Below are 22,471 nucleotides of genomic sequence, written 5' to 3' on the forward strand. Positions count from 1 at the left end.
TGTCCTGCCCAGGGGCAGTCCAGCGCCGAAATGCTAGGCAATTCTCCTCTGAACAAGAGTACCATCAGTAACCCCATACACGTGTTTCAGCCTTGTTGGGCATCATCAGTGAGGTGAAACTGGTGCCTCTCTAAGAACAGTGAGCAAGGGGTCCACGTCTGGATCGTCCTGTTAACTTAGGGTGAAACCCAAAGTTAATTAATGCAAAACAAAGGGCGGTCTGGGAATCTCTCTACCAGCACGAACACAGCCCAATGACCTGTTCTTGGGTGAATAACCCCTGGGAGAGACTCGACCAAGTCTTTAGCTCACTGTCCCTTTCACAGAGAAGAAATTTCCCCGCATATCAGCCTTTGTCCTGCCCAGGGGCAGTCCAGCGCCGAAATGCTAGGCAATTCTCCTCTGAACAAGAGTACCATCAGTAACCCCATACACGTGTTTCAGCCTTGTTGGGCATCATCAGTGAGGTGAAACTGGTGAAACTGGGGGTAACCAGACTGGTGAAACTGGGGGTAACCAGACGTGGTCTCCCTCTCACTGTGCTTAGAGAGGCATCAGCTTCACCTCACTGATGATCCCCAACAAGGGTGAAACACGTGTATGGGGTTGCTGGTGGTACTCTCGTTCAGATTGGAATTGCCATTGTATTTCGGTGCTGGACTGCCCCTGGGCAGGACAAAGACTGATATGCAAATGGATATTTCCCATCTGTGAAAGGCACAGTGAGTAAAAGCAGTGGCTGCGAACTCTCAAGTGGTTAATAACCACTGAACAGGTTATCATGTCTGTTCTTGCGAGAGAGGGGCGCCCGCTACCTTTGTAAAACTATTTGTTAAGGAACCTGGGATTGGTAACCCTAGGTCTCCTGGGGGTAACCAGACGTGGTCTCCCTCTCACTGTGCTTAGAGAGGCATCAGCTTCACCTCACTGATGATCCCCAACAAGGGTGAAACACGTGTATGGGGTTGCTGGTGGTACTCTCGTTCAGATTGGAATTGCCATTGTATTTCGGTGCTGGACTGCCCCTGGGCAGGACAAAGACTGATATGCAAATGGATATTTCCCATCTGTGAAAGGCACAGTGAGTAAAAGCAGTGGCTGCGAACTCTCAAGTGGTTAATAACCACTGAACAGGTTATCAGGCCTTGTTCTGTCGAGAGAGGGGCGCCCGCTACCTTTGCAAACTAAATTTCAAGGAACCTGGGATTGGTAACCCTAGGTCTCCTGGGGGCAACCAGACGTGGTCTCCCTCTCACTGTGCTTAGAGAGGCATCAGCTTCACCTCACTGATGATCCCCAACAAGGGTGAAACACGTGTATGGGGTTGCTGGTGGTACTCTCGTTCAGGTTGGAATTGCCATTGCATTTCGGTGCTGGACTGCCCCTGGGCAGGACAAAGACTGATATGCAAATGGATATTTCCCATCTGTGAAAGGCACAGTGAGTAAAAGCAGTGGCTGCGAACTCTCAAGTGGTTAATAACCACTGAACAGGTTATCAGGCCTTGTTCTGTCGAGAGAGGGGCGCCCGCTACCTTTGCAAACTAAATTTCAAGGAACCTGGGATTGGTAACCCTAGGTCTCCTGGGGGCAACCAGACGTGGTCTCCCTCTCACTGTGCTTAGAGAGGCATCAGCTTCACCTCACTGATGATCCCCAACAAGGGTGAAACACGTGTATGGTGTTGCTGGTGGTACTCTCGTTCAGATTGGAATTGCCATTGTATTTCGGTGCTGGACTGCCCCTGGGCAGGACAAAGACTGATATGCAAATGGATATTTCCCATCTGTGAAAGGCACAGTGAGTAAAAGCAGTGGCTGCGAACTCTCAAGTGGTTAATAACCACTGAACAGGTTATCATGTCTGTTCTTGCGAGAGAGGGGCGCCCGCTACCTTTGTAAAACCATTACCACAACACCTTTCACTAGTTCACATATATACAGGTATGTTTTGCCTAATTCTGTAAAGGGAAAACACAGCCACAGCCTGCAACAGAAGGGTAGGTTAACACAAACATAGCATTAGGCAGTTCTTCAGAATCGATCCCTAACTTAAGCAGTCCAGCCCTTCGAAGTGGGGAGCCTTGTGCTCAAAAGTACTGTAGTGCGTTGAAAACGCACGGTCATGCGTAATTAGAGAAAGCGGGTCCTCTTCAGGGAGCTGTAGCAGTTCCCTGAAGCAGGTCAGGAAGGGGAATGAGGCGAGGAAGAATAGTATCCTACTATTCGATGAGGATCTACCCTTACAGGCAGAGTGACTTTCAAGTTTCAGGAATAGCTAGTGAGCGCAGGCTAGCAAAGCTAAGGTGGGTATTTTTTTAGGGATTCTCATCCGTATAGAACAATGTCTGTGCCAGGGGGCCACCGGTAAGTGATGCAAATACTCACTGGCCCTCGACACAGTCTGGGCCAAACTTTCCCAGTCTAGACCAGGTTGCTTGTAGGTTCAACCCTTACAGTTAAATGTCGTTCCGGCTATCAGCGGCTGCGGGACGGGATGATTGTCCATGGTGGGACAGTAGCCTTTTATCAGCTCTCAATGAAGAAAAGAGGACAGTTCCAGTGCAGTACATCTCAGCGCACAGGGAGGCAGGCAGTCAAGGCTCCTACAACAACCGTCACCACAGCAGGGTGACAAAGGGACCACAAATGCTCATGGCGTGGTGCACAGTCTTAAATCGTGACCCAGAGGAGCTAGGACTAAGACATTTGGCAGCAGAGGGCCCAGGGCCACAAGCTGGCGATTCCTTAAGTCTCAAGTGTCAACGCGGGATGGCAGTGCTTCTATGCAATACCCCTGGTTCGAGCTGGGTAGTTCGCTGAATGGCCCAGGAACGCTTCTGATCAGGCTCTTTGGGAGGGTATTCAGGAAGTGCCGAGAGTAGTTGTTCCCATTACTCCAAAGGGTCAAAGCGCCCTTGCAGGCCTTCAGTGATCGATGCAAAAACAGTGGTCCGATGGGACAACAGCGGGCACAGGGTGCTAAACCTTCCAGTACATATACAGAGGATCGACGGGTCTGCTTTAGAAGTTCAGGATACTTGGCTCCTTCTGTAGTTCAGTATGAACTTCAAGTGATTGACCTGGAATGAATGCAGAGCCCCTTCTCTTATCCAAGATTCGTTTTATGCTCAAATTTGGGATGACCAATCGAAGATCTGGTCTCTTGCATGCACGCCAGACATGGACCAATCACAGTCCATGGTGGTCCCAGTCATTCAGGCATGCCATACTTACTGGCACCAGGAGTGTGGATTGGGACCAGACAGTCCCAATCCTCTTCCTGGGCACGAGCACACGTGACATGCAGGATCCCGCAAAAGTTGTGGTTTCTGTTGGAGGCTGCGTGCCCAAATAAGAAATTCCCAGGTCTACGCGACCTGGCGGAAGGAAAAGGGGCAAAATGGCCAAAGGACAAAACAAAAGACTTCAGGGCACAGCCATTTCCGACACTGGCCACAGTCTTGAGTCAAATGCATTAAGCGCAATATGGTTCATTAAAAAGAAGTACAAATACTATAAAAGTAAACTGCTGCAACCAGTTCATCCTAGACACACTTGTACAATCACCCATAAATCCTTAGAGGGTCTCTATGGCCATAACACAAAAGGACCCCTATGCGCGGTACTGTAAGGTACTTGGGCCAAAGATAAAAAGTTACCGAGAAATGACAATATAGTCAAAGACTGAGGGAAACATAGTTTCCCAGTACTGACTGTCCGAAGGAGTGTCAGTTTCCCCAAAACAGATGAGCAAATGCCCAGAGGAGAGCAGCTGAAGGCTGTGCACCACTGGAAAAATTCAGGTTATGTTAGCCAAAGACAAGGAAAAAGTTTGGGGGGGGTCCATAAATGGAGGGGAAATTGCACATAAGGGAAATCTATCCTAACAGAAGGGCACACGATATATGTCACAGTTGACATTTCAAAAGAGATGAGGAAAACAAGGAGAAGATTTCTAGCCCTGAGACCGCAGTTGAAAAAGTTAGGGATAAGATACAATCTCCTCGACCCTGCTCATGAAAGACCATAAAACAAAGGAATTATTGTAGGAATATGAAGTGCAACCAATGGAAACTTTGAAGCTGCACTATAATAATGAGGAAAGACGGGATGGGAGCCCACACAGAGGTGACGGGAGAAGAGTGAATATACCAGACACACATCAGTTGTGCCGAAGGAAGCTGATCCCTGAAATATCGGCAGCGGCGGAGGGCACAGGTGGGGACAGACCAAGGTAGAACTCTTTTCTCCTCTAAAGCTGCATATCTGAAGATGGTCAGAATGGTGCACTGAAGAAGAGTACCTGAAAAGGCATAGTGTCAGGAGAACAAAACCCAGTGCTAATTGGCAGGAAATGTAAGAATCTGGGGAAAAGGGACTGGGGTCACACAGAAAGAACACAATGGGGGTAGAGGTTTGAGGGTAAGGTTGGGATGGTAATTGGCACTGTGAAGGCATCATGAAGTAGACACAGACAACTGAACTAAGATATGGGCTACAAACCTTAATGAAACAGCATATAATGTTGGACAAGGCATAGCTTGCCATAGGCTAACATGGGATTTCCCTACCTAAATGAAAACTAAGGGTAGTCTACATCAGGAAGTCCAAAGTAAATGTCTATGTCCAAAATGTATGATTGCCCTCACATCTTTTTGTATTCAATTTGTTGGAATTTCAATGTCAAAATGATAAGTGTTCAAATAACTGGTCAGAGTTTCTTCCAGCTTTTTGTTTGCAAGGGCTTTCCCTTCCCCATGGTTTGAGATAGTTCACAATGCAAAGGTGTTACTTTCCCCAAACTTTCAAGTCTTTGAACTTCTTCAAAACACAAGTCTTTGTGATGCTTCTCAGCTCTTCTGGTTTGGTTACCTTTCATCTATTTCACAAATGACTGTTCCTTAATTTCAGTTCACCCAAAATGTCCTTTATAATCAATCATAAGTTTCTTTGCAGGTTTTATAAGTGGCTTTTCCATAGATAGGTTCCCTTGGTATAGGTTCAGTTCTTGGACCACACGGTCCACCATTACAGGTCACGCAATCAACACTCCTTACTTGCCTCTTCTTTCTTGTACGCACGTTGCCACTCTTTCAACTCAATGGTTGTGCTTGGTTTATTCTCATTTCACATCCTCATGATGAGATACCATTGCTTGTTTTGCCACTATTCACTTGTTGCAATGTTCTCATGACTCTTGCCACTTCTTGTTGTCTCAAGTTACACAGTTCCTTTATAGCGTTAGATTCCACAAAACTGCTTTTATTCAGATCGGTATTCAAAAGTGCTTGCTTTCATTCGGAAAGGTATTCAAAAGTAATTGTCTTCCTTCGGTTCGGTATTCAAAAGTACTTGCTTTCATTCAAATCATCATTCATTACAGTTCTCGCAGGTCTGACATGCTATCCTGCATCCTGGTATCCCTATACCTAGGTTGACTCCCCGGTCGGTGCTTCCGGTGATAGAGCGATGCTTCCGGTCACCATGAGCTTTTTCTCTCATGCAGTGCCTCACTCTGTCTCCATAGTGGCTCTCCATAGCTTTGCCCCTGCCACTGATGAGTTTCTCGCATCTTGCATCGCAGACCTCACTCTAAAGCTTCTCCTGGTCACGCTGGTTTCCTTTCTGTAGTCCGCCACAGCCCTCCAGTTTCCTTCAGCCTTGCTTCCGGTTGCATACGCTCTGCATCTAACCAGTGTTCTCGAGCACTTCCTCTGCCACGGGCCTTCCAGGAGAGGTCTGCGCTCCTCCAGCAGTCCGTAGATCTGCTTCCACAGCTGACACCATTTTCCCTGTTCTTGCTGCTTTTAATCCTCCCGCCGGGTTGATTGGTCCAAAAAGGAATAGACCGCTCACTGCTGGTTTGGGAGTTTTGCATTGCTCTTACTTGTCTCCTCCTCGTCCAGTACCTATCTGGTGGGTGTACGTTTTTGATTCAAGAAAAAGAGGATGTATGACTCCGGTACTGGGATGAGGATGAGAGAAACACAACTGGTGTCTGTTGGGATATGATTTACGGGAAAAATAGGTAAGGGACTGACAATAGCCTATAAGGACCTGAGGGATGGTGGACTCATTAGGAAAGGGATATGGGGGATACTGTGACTCACGCAGGGGTACCTGGGTGGAGAACACAGACTACCTGGGTTCTCCACCCAGGTAGCACTCCCTTGCATATCCACCCCCAGGGTCAGAATCCAGTAACCACAGCTTTTAAATGGCCCCCTAGCAGGAGGATATCATAGGGGAAATAATTGAGGATGCCCTCAGATTCCTCACAGCACACAACGTCACCCAGGAAAAAACGTGGAGGCACTAGTTAGGAGGGGGCAACTACTTGGACTGTGCTACGCTCGACCGCACAACTGATCAAGAGGATGTAAGCATGAAGGGGGAGGGTGGGAGCAGGAGAAGGCAAGGATGAAGGATGATTGGTTTATTGTATATATTAGTATGTTGGTTTCCCCACCAGGGGCATTCAGGGCACGGCAGTGCCATCACAGGGACAAGTACACACTAGGTGGCTAGATCAGGGGTTTAACTGTAGCACTCATTAAAAGAAGGGAAAGGCCAGGCTTATAAGATAAGGTACACACAAGGCAGAGAAACAACATCATTAAGAGGGTGGATGGTTACTAATGACCTTTAAAATTATATTCCTCAATTTTAATGGCTTAAATAACTATATTAAGCATAAGAAAGTTCTGCAATAACCTGACACCAAAAAGTTGGAAAGTGCACTTTTGCAGAAAACACATCTTCTAAAACCATAAGTAGGGAAGCTACATAGGGACTGCATGCTTGGAGTATATCACAGCAGTGGAACAGAGGGGAAGATGTGAGGGGTCCCCATCCTACTACTATGGAAACTCTACTTTCTAGAGTGACCAACACTTGGTTGGAAGTCAAAGGGAGGCTGGTGGCAGTCAAAATACACATGGGGATGACAAAGTGGTTGTAGGATCAATATACATCCCCACCCGTGATAACAGAGCACTCTTTTAATTCCTGCACAGGACTCTGCACAAAATTAGCATGATGCAAATCTTATGGGGGGAAGGGTTTGGAACCTACCTCTAGACCCGTACATTGACAAAACAGAAAAACATATTGATTGGGATAAAAGAGAGAAAGAAATACTAAAACAAATACAGACCATGGATTGGAGGATCTTATGGCGAGATGGAGTAAGGAGGATGACAACTTGGTTTTATTTTTGGTTATAAACTTTTCTTAACTAACGTAAGAAACTTATCTGTCCCTAGTTTTAGAGGGAGGGTCCCCTGCCTCAACCTAGAATAATTTGGGTGCTCATCAGGATGTAAGTAAACAAAAAACCTGTAAACGATTCTCTGTCCCAAACCAACTACTCTATCCCTGCCACTGCAAAAGTAAAGTATAAAGTGTTCAATAAAGTTCCTCTTTAAAGATCAGGAGAATTACTACCTTCTCCTGGTGAAGTATTCCAGTCTCGGGTTGCTTCAACAGCAGTCTCTTGAAATAGGGTCTGATTTAGCAATTGTCGCAGTACCAGGAGAATTACCCCTTCTCCTGTTCTGCTTTTAGAAGTTCCTTCAACTCTTTCTTGCAAAGTTTCTTTAGTTCTTAACACAAACCTTTAAACAACAATGTCCAGGCCTTAAAATTACTTTTATCCAATTCTTTACAGGTATCACTACGGTTACAAGGGCGATTACTCCCGAGTACTTCTTGACACTTAGTTCTCTAGGCATCACTACTGTGTTGAGGCAGATGACTCCCAAGTACTTCTTGCCTCTTGCCCAAGCCCCTGGTGTGTCTCCCATGGCCCCTGTTACCTTTCTCTTGGAGCAACCATGTCGGCTGTTCCCCCTGGGGTCTTGAATTCAGCAGCCTTGCTTGACTGCCACCTCTTCCTCTTTCTCCATTCCCCACCACTCTGTGCTGGCTCTGCATGGTGTTTGATCTTTCGGTTTCATTGCTGTTGCAGGGCTGAAAGGTCCTACTCAGCAATATGACAACACCACCAACCTTCCTCTAACTACTTGTTGCCTTGACAGTCAGGGCTCCACCAATGTGCCCTGCTGGTCAGGATGCAGCGTCCTCTTCGTTGAGGGCCAACCTCTGTAGTTTTCCTTTGTATTTCCAGGTTTGAACTGTCCGGGGTATCCAGCTTTCACTGTAGCATCCTCTTTCAACTAGTCTTTTCTATCTCTTTATGTTTTGAAACTGATCCTTCCCCTGTCATCTTCATGGCTCCTTGGGGCTCCTTTATCTCAGTATGGTCTAGCCTTAAACAGGGAGTAATTGTCAAATTCCCCTTCCTGTTGCAAATCGTGCGAGAATGATTCTGTTGGGACCAGCACCTTGTCCTTCTTCTTTCTAGATGTCTTCCGCTCCTGGTAGAGGTATGTTCTGCCACAGAAATTAGCCTCTATATCTGCCTGAAAACAGCCTGAGCATGAGACTGACTCCCCGGAACACCCAATCAAAGGGAAAAAAGCCTGAAGGCACAAAAAAAAAACCTTGATGTAAATCCACTGGTGAAGTAGCGTAGATAAGAGCTTGGAACATCAGGCAGGTCCAAAAGATGACTAAGCAGGTGAAGCGAGTTATAGCAACGCTGGGGGATGTATGGCAGGATGGGAAGGCGGTGGAGTTTGACACACTGGTGGAGAGTACATCACTTATACTAGGTTGGTGCGGAAGATAAAAGACAACTGGTCAGAAATAGTGCTGGAGAGTCAGGCCGACACGGCCATAGAAAGATTTTATGATGTGTCAGACCTACGCCACGAGGTCTCCCGAATCCATGAACTGCTGATGTCAAGGGTGGGGAAGGAGGTGATCCAGGTGAGATGGGATTGGGAAGAGGAATCTGGAGAACCTATAGATGATGGGCTGTGGATGAGGGTACAGGGATATCACAAAAAAGTGTCCAGGAACGTGAGGTTGCAACAAATACAGTTATATGTTACCCATAGAGCGTATATGACTCCTCAGAAGATAGCCAAGTTTAAGAATGCAGGAATACAAACATGTCCTAAATGTGGGGAGGAGAATGCAGGACTGGTGCATATGTACTGGGCATGCCCGAAAATAAGGAGATTCTGGAGGGAGGTAGCCCACCTCTTGGCGGGAAAAGAGATAAGGCTGGAGGTGGAATCTATGTGGTCATGTATGGTAGGGGGGTTCCCTAGGCTTTGTAGAATGAAACACATAAGCAAACTCAAAGACCTGGTTTACATACTCGCTAAGCACAGAATTGCTTTGAGCTGGAAAGCAAGCAATAGACCAAAGTAGAAGCCTGGTGGCAGGATCTTCGGAAATGGGTGGATGCGAAAACAAAGTGGAACAAAGCAGTAAATAGAGGTGGAGATGAAGAAGGGGAGACGTTCATAGCCTGGAGGCAACTAGTAGTCACACTGTCTGGGTCTGACCAGACATGCCTGGAGGACAATGGGTCTTCTGGGGGAGAGGGAAGGGAGATGCCCTCAGAAAGGGTGGTGGAAGGTGGTGATGTTGGGTTGGCTCAGGATAGGGGAGGAGGGTAAAGGGGGGTGGTGGACACATCACGAAATGGTACATGAGATGGAATGTATAATTGCAGGTGAATCGAGCAGAAAACAGAAGGCAGAAATGTAACTGCAGGGAACAGTTCAGGCAGCAAGACCAAGGCAACAGATTGAGAAGGGAAGCAGCAAGCAGATAAGTAAAAGGTATTCAGGGAGGAAACAAGCACACTCGTAGCTGAACAGAAGGAGGAGTGAGAAGGCAGCTCAGAGAGGAGGGGGCAGAGAGAATTGGAAGCATCTTACCCTGAAGGATAAAGGATACAGGTTGCAACACATCGCTGTTGAGATCCGAAAGTGAACTTATTCCTCAACCGGCGACCATGTGGAAAAGGATTAGAGCCGGCATTCTGTTCCAAAGAAATGTGACGGCACACCAATGGCAGCCAGTGCCTCTCTTCCACAAACGCCAGAACCGAGAATCCGTGACAGTAATTGTCATCACTCCTTTGATCTTCTTCTTCACAGTATTGCTAGACTTTACATCTAAGACATTTGTAACTCTACAATAACATACAGGTTTATCCTCTAGAGAGGAGAGGAAAGCAAAGGAGGGAATGGTGTTAAGGTCAAGGGTTTAGGGAGGTTGTTCACCAGACAGGAGGCCTTGTTCCATGGGGGAATATCTCCCTACGTTTTTCTCCCACTTTTTACCACCTCTGGGGAAGTTATTGGGTCGCTGCCTTACCTCCCTAGCCTCATAGGAAAGTGCTACCCACTGGGGAGAAGTGAAGAGACCTGGTCAATCATCACAATCCCTAGCGCCTACTCAATCAAACAGAAACAGACTGCTCCTTCACCACTTGAATACACAGGAGACAAACAAGAATTGACTTCGTCATGTCCCAGCGCCCAGTATATATCGATTACTAAGATGTGAAATACTCCTGGAAGTCATATCCAATCACAATGCAGTGATGATTGACCTTGACATGCTCTTCAAGCAACGAGGGAGGTGGCGATTAATGCAAGTCTAATAGAAAATCGCAAGAACAAGGCAGAACTCTCACGGAACACTTGACTCCACTAGTACCCGTTGAGCCACAGGGAAAGCGTACATCAGGGCGGTTTTAATTTGGAAAGGTGCAATGAATAAGAAAGCAGAAAAGGAGAACTTCTCATTAGAGAAAGATGTGGCAAAGCTGACACAGCAGTATGAAAAGCATCCATGCAGAAACACCTTAGTTGCAATGAGAAGGGCGAAATTGGAAGTGAACAACTTTTTTAATGAAAAAGCAAGATATTCCCTTTTTAAATTCAAGGCCACACAATATGAGTAGGGGGAAAAAGTTGGGTGTCTATTAGCTGCCCACCTCAAACAAAGAGGAACAAAGTGGAATTGCCATGATCCGATGCAAAGACACAGGTAAATACATGACTGTCCCCACTGATATATAGCGAGAATTACACAATATCTATGAAACAAGCATATCAATAAAATTATAAACCTCTGTGTTCAATTTTGGTAATGCGGACAGAATGTCAGGCTTATCTCCTCTAAAGGTCGTGGATCGTTGGTTATTTGCAAAACAGCAAAAGTACAATTATTACCCAATGATAAAAGAAGTGTCCAATCAAGGTTGTATACACATATTTACTTAATTATTATTACAACAGACAATCTAATAACACTTCTAAGTACAACCCTCCCTTTAAAGTAATGCAGAGTAAAGACAGTTTCTGAGAAAGAAAAGGGATGCACTCTGGATACTGATAGGAGGGTAGGTGAAATGGTTAATAACCACAATAGTTTTTTAAATGGCTTCTTGGCTACAGCTAAAAAGGGAGAAAGGGTCTTCAAATATCTCTAGGGGCCTTCCGGGAAGGACCAGGGCGACAGACCCACAATGTATCTCTTGCTGTAGTTGTTCTTGGTGCTGAACAGTTTCGAGTTGGCTACAGGGCACTTTTCAGGCTTCTGTGACAGAGTTTGAGACGGGAGACACCGGTGGGTATCAGACGGTTCGGCGAGTGAAGATTGGTGATCGGCTGCAGCCTTCACAGCGGCTCAGGGTCTGGAATCATTGAGTGCTGATCAGCAGTTCGTAAGCACTGGTTGAGACATCTCTGTACATTCAGTGACTGCGGCTTGACGACAGTAGCTTGAGGCTTGACGGCGGTCAGCGTTGCAGGCGGTTGCAGATTGAGGAACTCGACTGGCTTGAGAATGTCCTTTAAGGCAGACAGCAGCATGTGGTTGTCGTTGCATTTCTCTCTGCCTCTTCAATGGGCTTGAGAATGTCTTTACGGTGGACAGGCCAGAGCTAGGAATTGAGTTGCAGGCAGCTGCCTTGTCCTTGTTTTCGGGTTCGGAGACCTTCTTGAACTTCATATCCAGGAAGCTTGCTGCAGAGCCTAGAAGGGCATGCTGTGTGTTGGCTGGGTACCCGTTCTGAAGCAACTGGAAGGCCTTCTTAGTTATTTTATCCCTCTGTTCCCTGGGAGAAGTTAAGGACAGGGATCTAGCTTCCCTGTTTGGATATTGCTGGACTTCCTTCACTGGTTGTAAGCTGTAAGGCAGACTGCCCCTTCAGCCAGGGTCCAATGATTAGTTCTTCTTCATGCTTCTTGTGAAGTCTTCATATGATCTGCCTGAAAGAGGGGGGTCCAGCCCTCTCTTAAAGCGAAGTGGGCCTCATTGATTAGTGCAGTCAGAGCCTACCTCAGTGAACCAATCCTGGGGTCTCTATCAACAAGTTTCTGTATGTGTGAGGTCATAGCCAGAGTGCTTTGCAACAGGAAAAGGTAGGGTGGGTCCTACAGGAACAAAGGATGTCCCACTACCAATATGGCTGAACCCTTCTCTCAACAGAAAGAGTTCTGGACTCACTCCCCTGTGATACTAGGTCCTATTATGGGTGCATCATGAGTCAGACACAGACAACAGGTTCAAGTTCTTCAAACAAAGTTGTATTAACTCAAAAGGCAGGGTGGAATAATGCCTAACTGGCCCTATGCTAAGGTGAGATTTCCCTACCTAAATAAAACTAAAGATAGTCTGCATCAGGAAGTCCAAAGTAAAACCATTGGTCTGTGTCCAAAAATCTATTCTTGCCCTCACAACTAACTACATACAATGTGTATGGATGTTCGCATCAATCATGAACAGTGTTTAAAGTAAAGTTCAAAGCTTCTTCTAGCTCTTTGGCTTGTAACCAGCTCCCCTTCTCCAAATTCAAAGTAGTTAATCAAACGCAGGTGTTCCCTTCCGCAAGAGTTCAAATCTTCCAGCTATTTGCGGCATGGCTACCCCCATTCCGGGTACCGGGTCCGGGTTCCTGGAATGGGGAAATACCGGGCTATTCCGACCTTGGAGGGCCCGGTATTTCCCCCTTCCAGGAACCCATCCCCATTCCCATTCAAGCCCCCTTAGGTCTCAATGGGAATGGGGAGCATGCTAACAACGGGCCCGTTCGGAACCCGTAATGAGGCGGTAGGGAATTAACAGGGCTGGCAGCTCTACCGGCCCCGTTGACCCCCTACCGCCAGGGTTGTAATGACCCCCAATCTCCTTTTGTATGTGTTTTCAGTGGCTTTACCATTCAGGGGCACCCGGTCGATGTGCAGCTGTTGGACCACAAGGTCCACCCATTACAGATCATGCAACCGTTAGCTTTCCTTGACTGCTTTTCCTTTAACACCATTCAATTGCTTCTCCTTAGCAGTTACGTTTGCTTCAATCACATGTGTCACACTCTCCTGACATGGTATTGTGGGTTGTCTGGCCAACATGCACTAGTTATACTTTCTTATGTTTTCTCAGCTTGCGCCAGAGCTTGATTTGTTTTCATATACAGTTATGTGCACTTTCTCGACTTGAACCAATGCTGGACTTCTCATATAATGCATACACTTCTTTGTGCTCTTTTGGCTTTGCTAGCACTTGTTTCAGTCAATGCAGTTCATTATTTCATTTCAGTTCAAAAGACTTACTTTCAGTCAGATTCACAATCTTTCTTTCAGTCCTCTTACGTTGCAAGAATGTCCCAACTTGCTTTCATTTCGTCCGGTATTCAAAATGCCTTTTAAATATGCTTTATCTTGCTTTGCCTTTGTTTGATATTCAATGTGACTTGCCTTCACTTTGTTGGGTATGCAAAAGGCTTTTGAACATGCTTTAACTTGCTTTCACTTCGTTTTATATTTAAAGTGCCTTGCTTTCACTTTGTTGGTTATTCAAAAATGCTTTAAAATAAGCTTTAACTTGGTTTCACTTCTTTTTAATGTCTATAAAGTTATTTTGATCACCGGCTGCCAGCCCGGTGTTCCTCCTTCCTGGTTGCACTCATTGGTGCCACGGGTTACAGTCTCTCTGTGCGGTCGCTCAAGTCTTTTCCTGGTGGTCCTGTTGTGCCTCGCGCACATCTCAGCAGTGTTTCCCCTGTGATGCAGGACTCACACAACCGTTTCCTTCTGTCCCACCAGCCTCATTCTTACGGCTTGCTACTGGACTCCAGCTTCTTGTGCCTTCACTTCCCGCTGCATGTGCTCTGCACTTCTCCACGGGCCTCACGCATCTCTCCTGCCATGATGCCACATCAGAGCGGTGTGCCTGCACCCAGCAGCTCATGGGCGTTCTCCCACAGCTGACTCAATATTCACAGCTGACTCCATTTCTTTCAGGCTTGCAGTTTTTAAATCTCCCTCCTCAATTTCCCTGCCAAAAAGGACTAGACAGTTCATCATCAAAGCAGTAGTCCTGCTTGGCTCTTGTTGTCCTCCTCCTCGTCCCAGTGCTTGGCTAGGATTGATGAACGTTCGTTTTCACAAAGTGAGGATGTGTCCTGTGTTTTCTCTTCCTCGTCCCAGTATTCAAATTGGGTTGATATGTGTCTGCATTAGAAAAATGAGGATGTGCTGTTGTAGTTGGCCTCTTCTTCATCCCAGAAGGATGCTGGGGTGTTTTGGGGAATAGTTTAGGGTAATGACAAAAAAACGGCTGACAAAAGCCCATAAAGGCTTGAGGGATGGAGGGTTTGTGGTGAAAGGGAAATGGGGGATACCATGTCTTACCCAAGGACACACTCTCCCCACTCCCCAAGTCTCCTCCACCCAGGTCAACCTCCCTCTCATATCCAACCCCAGATCCAAAAGCAATGGCCTTTCCATGACCCGTCTCTGGCCACCTGAGAAGAGGATACCTGGGGTAAATAAGTGAGGATGCCGTCAGGATCCTCACACCACCCACCTTCTTGTCTGCTGTGATCCAAGAGTCTCTCTTGTTAAATGTTTTTCCTGTGTGGTTACTTTTTTTTAAAGCATCAGATCTCCCTTGAAGATGCTGCGAGCCCTGACTTTCTGGCTTCTGCAAACCACATTCTTGGATCTTATGAATGAGGCCCCCCTAACCTGGGTTGTCTACGGCATAAATCTACTCAGACATGTCAGTGTACTCTCATTTATACTGAGGGGCGGGAGCTGGTTTCAGGTTGACACAGTTACATATGAAAGGGTTGTTGGGTTTCTTGTCTCTTTTCTTATCCTATGCTGTCAGGCCCCATGGTGGCTTGTTTGAAGTACCCTTGATGGATATGTTAATCACTGCCACGAGCTGCAGAGCTAACAGAAGAGCAGGGTGATTCCATGGAGCCCTTGTCAGTTAATCAGGTTGTGCATGGCAGGGGGAAGCTTCACCCTCCTTGGAATGACTTTGTGCTCTCCTCTCATGCCATTTTCCAAGTAAATACTCTCCAATGCTGGTTTATTATCTTGCAAAGTCTTTTTGATAGGTTGGAAATGGTAGTAACAAATACTGATTTCTCTACATCTCAGTGCCCTTTCTTCTGTCTGAAAATAGCACCTATTATGCTGATACGGGCTCTTGTGCCTGCCTTGTGTATGGGTATATATGTACATCCCTTCTCAACAAACCTTATTGTTAAATCCTCTGCAGCTGCAGCAACATCAGTCCGTTTGTGCTGTTGCGATGCAGCTGTAGGTATTGGCCTCACTGCAAGTTCTCCCTCAAAGCCCTAAAATGGAAAGAACTAAAGTCCAACAAGGAATTGTTATCTCTTGGTGTTCTAGAAGGTTTAAAGTTTTGAACATCTGCATTTTTGTTGTAACAAAAGCAAATCCTTCTCTGGCCCAAACATATTCTCTTCACGAATCAGGCCTTAACAGTATAATAATATATGTGTATACAACAACATGAATACTGACAGGATGAGCGATTCTTATACATTGTGTGCATTTATTGATTTAAATTCGGGTTTTTCCTTGCACAAATGTAGCATTACAAGGAAATTAACTTTGCCATTCTTGAAAATACAGTGTGAACCTGTGATGTCATAAGTCACATGAGCAGAATTGGCTTGGCTTCTATAATGTCCTAACAAATATTTGGTTAAAGGTTTGTTGTTTCTTTGACATTGGTAGTACTACATTAATGCTTCAAATAGGAACACAGGAACACAATTATTACTTGTAATTTAGCACTCCAATTCAGAGAAAGAAGGGGGTTGCACTACGGGGAAATTTAGTAGTGTGTTGTGGATTGCAGTCGATGATGGGGTGCACAAGGAAAAGGAAGATAGCCTGTGCAGTTGGTTTTTCATCAATCCATTTTCAAATCCATTCTTGTTATTAGTGATAGACAACAAAGCCTTATGCAGGGGGACATGTGCATATTTTTATTTGTATTTTAGTCCATCCAAAGTATATTTCTTATTTTAGGATATTGGGATTCAAACCAATCTCCACTGCCTTTTGCATTGTCTCCAGGCGCTGTGGTGTATCTAAAAGTTGAGGTCTCGGGGGTGAAGTTAGTGGAGAGAGAAGGTACACGTGTGATAGTTTTGCTCTTGTGTTGATGTGTGCAGTCTGGACGCACCCAAAGATCTGCATACAAATAACTTTCTAGGCATTCTGTTTCTAGGGCAAAGAGGCATTGATGTCCAAAGCAGAGCCTCGTGTGCCCCTGGCTCTAGGATGAATTGGCCCGGGCTTACATATATACATATGTGTGTTGTGGAGGTGTAGTGTTCTGCTGGTGGATGGCTATTGGGAGGGTGTTGAATTGCTAAATTTGGATGTCTTAATTGGTAGGCATATTCTGTGTTGGTACATAATAATTGAGTATGTTAGTGCGGGGAGCATTCATAGATCTCAATGGACCGTTTGGTGAGGAGTGCAGACGAATCTGAAACCATATATAGAAAACCATAACATGGCATAGCAAGGGATACAAGTCATCACAAAACATGAGAAGTCAAAGTAACACATCAACAGGCCTTACAAAGCTAAACAACTTGGTGCCCTGACTGTGCTTCTACTACTGGCTTCTTGCAGACCGTTGCCTTTTCACTTTCTCTCATCACCACTGACAGACCCTCTCTCTGTCTTTCTGTCTTTCTCTCTCAGATAGATTTTGTCCTGTGTACAGCAAGTATCATCTGTACATGGCAGATAAGGGAAGTGTGGCCAATGTATCTCAATCCTTCATTAACTGCAAACCATTCCTTGATGTCATCTCCCTCTGCAATGCAGCACTATGCTGACCCTACACACAGGTGTTGGCATTACACTATAAAAGATATTGGGCCTCATTACGGGTCAGGTGGTAACTGCGCGTAAAGTTTTACCTGTGCCTGACGTCCCAGTGCCACCGGGAGATTACAACAACCCTGGCGGCCCGGAAAGTCAGGCGCCGGTAAAATGTTGTTGCCCATTCCCATAGAGTCACATAGAACTCAGGAATGGGGACCGTTTTTAACGGTGCCTGTGCTTCCGTGATGGGCTTGCCTACCGTGGCCACTGTGCCCGGCACGGTCAGACCTGTTGGCACGCCGGCTGCGGAAAGCAGACCCGTAATATGCCGGTCTGGAAACAACGGTGCCGGTAAGTTACCAGCACCCTTGTTTCCAGATGGGAAGGATCAGAGTGAGGCCCCTTGAATGTTTAAAAAGATCTCTGAGAATAGTTTGAATTCCTTGTGCCACTGGACTGTCCCGGATCTCCACTTCCCATCCATTCCCATTCACACCATCCCCAGAATCTGACATGTTTTTTTAAGGCTTGGAAGTGATTTATTTTTGTGTAAAATGCATTTTCAAATTCTATCAAGGTTCCTTTTCCTGTTTTCTTCGGTTTTTCACATGTCTCCTGCGACTGACGGCCATTCTGATTACGATGTTATAGGCTAATCAAAATATAAATGACTGATAGGCGAGTTCATGAGTATGAGAGCCATCTCTCCATCCTAGATGGCTTCCTGCATTATCCGTTTCAGATGTGTTTTTGGTGCCTCTCTTCTTTTTTATAATGCTTAGCAGAAAAAGGAATTTGGCAGTTTTGTATACATCAAGCTTTTAAGTTATTAATGTCCAATCTTTTAATGAGATGACATGTAATATTACACATAGACGTTTTTAAAATAAAATAAAAACAAATTACTAAATGATTGAAACAAAATTTCTACAATTCAATGTATAAGATTATTTTTCTAGCCTCCACTTGAATGCTGAAGTATAAACTTGGACTGATGAGGAAATGCAAAGGCCAGATACCGATTTGGTAAATGGTTTCAAGCAGAAATATTGTGAGCAAAGGCTGAACACTCTAAATTTGTATACACCAGAAGGAAGGTGGCACAGAGGAATTTGAGATTATGTCAATGCCACTAATGCAATACAAATTATTAATATCAGACTGGAGCAGAGAAGATCAGGAGAGTGTAGATCCAGTTGATTAAGAAGGTAAATCGGCATAAAGGTGGTCATGAAATCATGAAAATGTATATTATGAAGATTGCGATGGCTAAGATATGTTCAATATTGCAATGATGCATATGGAGGTAGCTGTGATATAACTTTCGAAACTCACAATGAATGGTAATAAATTGCAGCTCACAGGCACACCCCTTATAAAGTCCAATCAAATAAGTAACCAAGGCCTAATTAGGCAGTTTACAAGTGAACGATTTGCCAACTGAGAGACATTTACAAATGACAGACATCACAGAAACCCTGAGATCACATTAGCACCTAGGGCGGGGGGAGCAATCAATAACGTTGCTTGCATCACAGGCTGAATACCACGATCCAAGCCCACGTTCCTAGCAACGGCTGCTTCCCCCACCCTGCCATCTTCCCCTCACACTCTCTTCATGCAAAATTTCCAGTCCCTCCCACACCCACTTTCCAATTTTCTTCAACTGCTGTCGCTGCTCTGTCTCTATCCTAGTCACCATGGAAATGGAAGAGGGGCTCCGGATGGAGCTCTGCCTTCATGATCCATGGCGGCCATCTTAAGAAAGTATTTTGCTTTAATGAACAGGACGCTTTGAGGCGTTCCGTTAATTGAAAGAAAATACATTGGTCTTAGCACCCTGGGTTACCAGATTGGCAGATCGGGTGTTAACAGCAACGAGGACCCTCGTTAAAGGCCAGACCGACTCAGTCCCCGGGACGTTATCACCCGGGTTATTATTGCTTAATTAACACACACTACCCAATGCCTTCTGTGTGTATAAACAGGCACACATGTGTACTTGTATCCTAATTGCACTAAGCATCTCCAGCGCACTTATTCGTCTCGGAGTATCTGAACATCTGTGGCATCTACTGCAACGCCACACCTCCAGCATGATGTATGCTGTATTCATAGGTTGTAATGGAGGACTCTCTGATGATGGTACTGATACTTTTTTATTTTCTATTAAATGATTTACAGCTTATTACAAACCTTTATCATTCAAACATAGATTCTTTTTTCTCCCCGTCCATAACCAGTCCCGTTAAGGAAATTTAAGTACTGATACTTTGGCCCATGCAAACAGCAGTCAAAAGCTTTGCAAATGCCATTTAAAATACCCTATACCCTCCCGATGTGGAAGGTGCCTCTTTCAGGGGTCAGTCATGACACTTATTTTTGTGTGTTTTGCAGAAATTCATGGTTTCTAGTGTACCAACCGCCCACATGAAACACAATCAATGCATACATTTTGTAGGCCTGTGACTTATGCTCACATTGATATGCCCTCTTATTCCATACTCCTTTCAACAGACATCTATTGCACTGTATCACCTCTAATGTGAAACGTGACGTGGTTTGTTGTGATGGCCTTACTGCCCATTGTTTCAAGGTATGCGTTGGCATTGCCACCTCTGTCTATTAGTTATTATCCAGGAGGAGTTGCGAGGTGGCCATAGTCCTGTTTTGCAGCATAAGATGTACCTGAACCATGCCCCTTGACCTCTGAGCAAGTATGTGTCTTCTGAGAGGTCATATGCAAGGACTGTTCCACACAGATGTGCAGATAACAACAATACAATGAATCCATCTTTCTCATTATAAGGTAATGCATTAGTCAGGAAGGCTCCTTACATTCCAGATTTTAAGACACCTACGTGTAAAAATAAAACAGAAAGAAATATAGTTTGAATCATTACCCCAATATCCGATATAGCCCATTTGATTAACCACCCACCACCTAAAATAATACATAAGGATGAGGGGGGTTTTATAACTTGAGCATCTTTTTGCATTAAAAAGTGGTCTCTGTCAAACTAAAATCATGCACATGTTATGTGAAGTCTTCCTAGTCAAGTAGAGTTCAAGCACATCTGCAACCACTCAACACATCAGGATTCAGCAAGTCAGCGGAATGCTTCCGATCATTTCCTGGAGTGACGATCATTCGAGGAGAGCATTGGGACTCACTCTGTAAGGTGATGTTTCCTCCTAAGAGAAGCAATTTGAACATAGACCAGCAATTCAACATCTGAGCATAAGCATCTGTAAGAGCAGAGATTGGACTGGAAAAAAAAATAGATTAGAACTCCAAGATATTATCTGTCCACACGCATGAGCCACAGCTCTTGAGTTTTCATCAAAACGATCAGCTACATAATAAAATAGGGCCACAATCTCGCCAGCGTGGGCAGATAAAACCAGACCAAAATGGTCTCATGGGCAGGTCCTCGGTTATTGCCCTATCACATTGTAGGCCATTCCGAGCCTGGAAAGAGCTCAGTGTTGGTGGTCACAATATAAATACGTGTGCACTTGCCCATCAAATGTGGGTGGAGTGTGTGGTATATCCCCATGTTGTCATTGAGTCAGTAGTGTTGGCTTTACAGCATTGTTTGTTTGTTCGTTTGTTTTGAAATGCTAATGACCATTCATATTTTGTAATTTATAATTGAGTACTTGATTATATGCAAAAAACTCGATTAACCTCCCAAGGTTCAATTTTGTGCTAAATTCAAATCAATAATTGTAACTAATTTTTAATAAATAGCACTGTTTAATAATACATGCACGTGTTCAATATGTTGCAATGCACTCCTGGGATTTGCATGTTGTTTGCTTGCTGCAGTGGGATTTGGAGTAGTAAACATGGTTTGGGAAAGATTGTGTTTTAAGACTTTCATTTCCATCATTGCTGGCCATTAAGGCAATGGCACAATGTGGGTTTCTAAGAAAGACCCTTTGATGTATGACAAACTTACATTTTTGTTCCTGAAGTATAATTTGTTTGAATGATCCATGCATCTTCCATAGATGAATTTGTGTATGCAGGGAACAGCCTCTGGAGACAGTGTTCGGTTCCTGATCGAAACTGTTTTGGAATGATCAATAGAAGACTCTGCATGCAGGAAACAGTCTCTGGGGGTTTTGGTCCATGGGCAAATAAATAATACCATGAAAGTCCTGAGAAAGGGAGAAGACAAACATATGACTAAAGAAACATAGGTGCCCAAGAGGCAGACTCGGTGGCAATCCTTTCTAAATATTTGTTTCCATTCTCTTGATCCAATTATCCCGATTTGATCTGTATTTCCGATATGTATGTGTCTCTATGTGTTCTGTGCATGCTCTACTGACATGACGTGTATTTTTATTCAAGTGGTGCTCATTCCCTGCTTTTTTCTTTGTAAGATGAACGGACCTTCAAGTGTGACCAATGTGACGCTACCTTCAAAAGGAAGGATACGCTGAACGTTCACATCCAGGTTGTCCACGATGGGCGCAAGAAATACAGATGTGATTTGTGTGACAAAGCATTTGTAACACCTTCCGTCCTCAAGAGTCATAAGAAAGTGAGTACATTTACTGCTCCTTGGTGTTTGTCTTTCATGATCCTTTTCTTATGAGGCTATATGCATCCATGATCCTTTCTGTAACACAGAGCCACGGGGGTCAGAAGTGGTGCATTTGAAAATGATATATTTAGCTGAAACTAGGAGCAAAGATGCCCAAATGATAGAGACATAGATGCCAACATCATCCATTTCATTGTTGATCTGCACATCTAGTCCTATTTCTTTGCTTGTTGGCACGTGTAGTTCTCAATGTATAACAGGTCTGGATCTGCATCTATTGGATTTGGAGATTGTCTCAAATGTAATTACAAGTTACACACATTATCACTAGAAATGTCATGCAATCATTAAAGGTAGAGTCAGAGAGTGTACCGGCTGCAGGACTCGAGTCCAGGAAAGAGGACTCCAGACCTGATGGCATGAGTCACCCTGTAGTTTCAGGCTGTGGAGATCCATGGCTGGGGGTATCCTGATACCGTCCCCTGGCTAAATCTAACACAGGACGCTGGACCACTTTAAGAGAAAAAGGGCGAAATGCCCTGACGCCTCTTCTGTAAAGTATTCTCTCTGTAAGCTGTTAACCAGATTAGAAAAATACTTGTTTCTTCCCTTGGGCTTACTTAAGGATTACATTCATTATAGATGTGTGCCCACCTTCACAACTTCTGTACCCTATTTTATGACTAACAAATGTATAGATTCCATAAAGCTCAGCAATTGGCCGGTCAGTTAGCACAGCAAGTAGATCCTCCTGATATCTGTGCGCATCCTGCTGTTGCAGGTTTGAATCCCGGCAAGGTCAACTCACCCTTTCATCCTTCCAAGGTCAATAAATGAGTTCCACTCTGTGGCGCAATAGGGCTGTCTGTTAT

General features: G+C 44.9%; 1 protein-coding gene across 2 annotated transcripts in view; it reads left to right on the forward strand.

The window, feature by feature from the left end:
* Positions 1 to 22,471, forward strand: part of PRDM5 (PR/SET domain 5) — a 1,215,944-nt gene that overhangs the window by 762,159 nt on the left and 431,314 nt on the right. For both annotated transcript variants that reach the window (XM_069631172.1, XM_069631173.1), the window contains one exon: positions 21,436 to 21,596. In XM_069631172.1, the coding sequence (XP_069487273.1) occupies positions 21,436 to 21,596 (161 nt within the window). The remainder of the gene's footprint in view (positions 1 to 21,435; positions 21,597 to 22,471) is intronic.

This window comes from Ambystoma mexicanum, chromosome 6q, assembly GCF_040938575.1.
Source record: "Ambystoma mexicanum isolate Mex_15411 chromosome 6q, UKY_AmexF1_1, whole genome shotgun sequence".
Classification (NCBI taxonomy): domain Eukaryota; kingdom Metazoa; phylum Chordata; class Amphibia; order Caudata; family Ambystomatidae; genus Ambystoma; species Ambystoma mexicanum.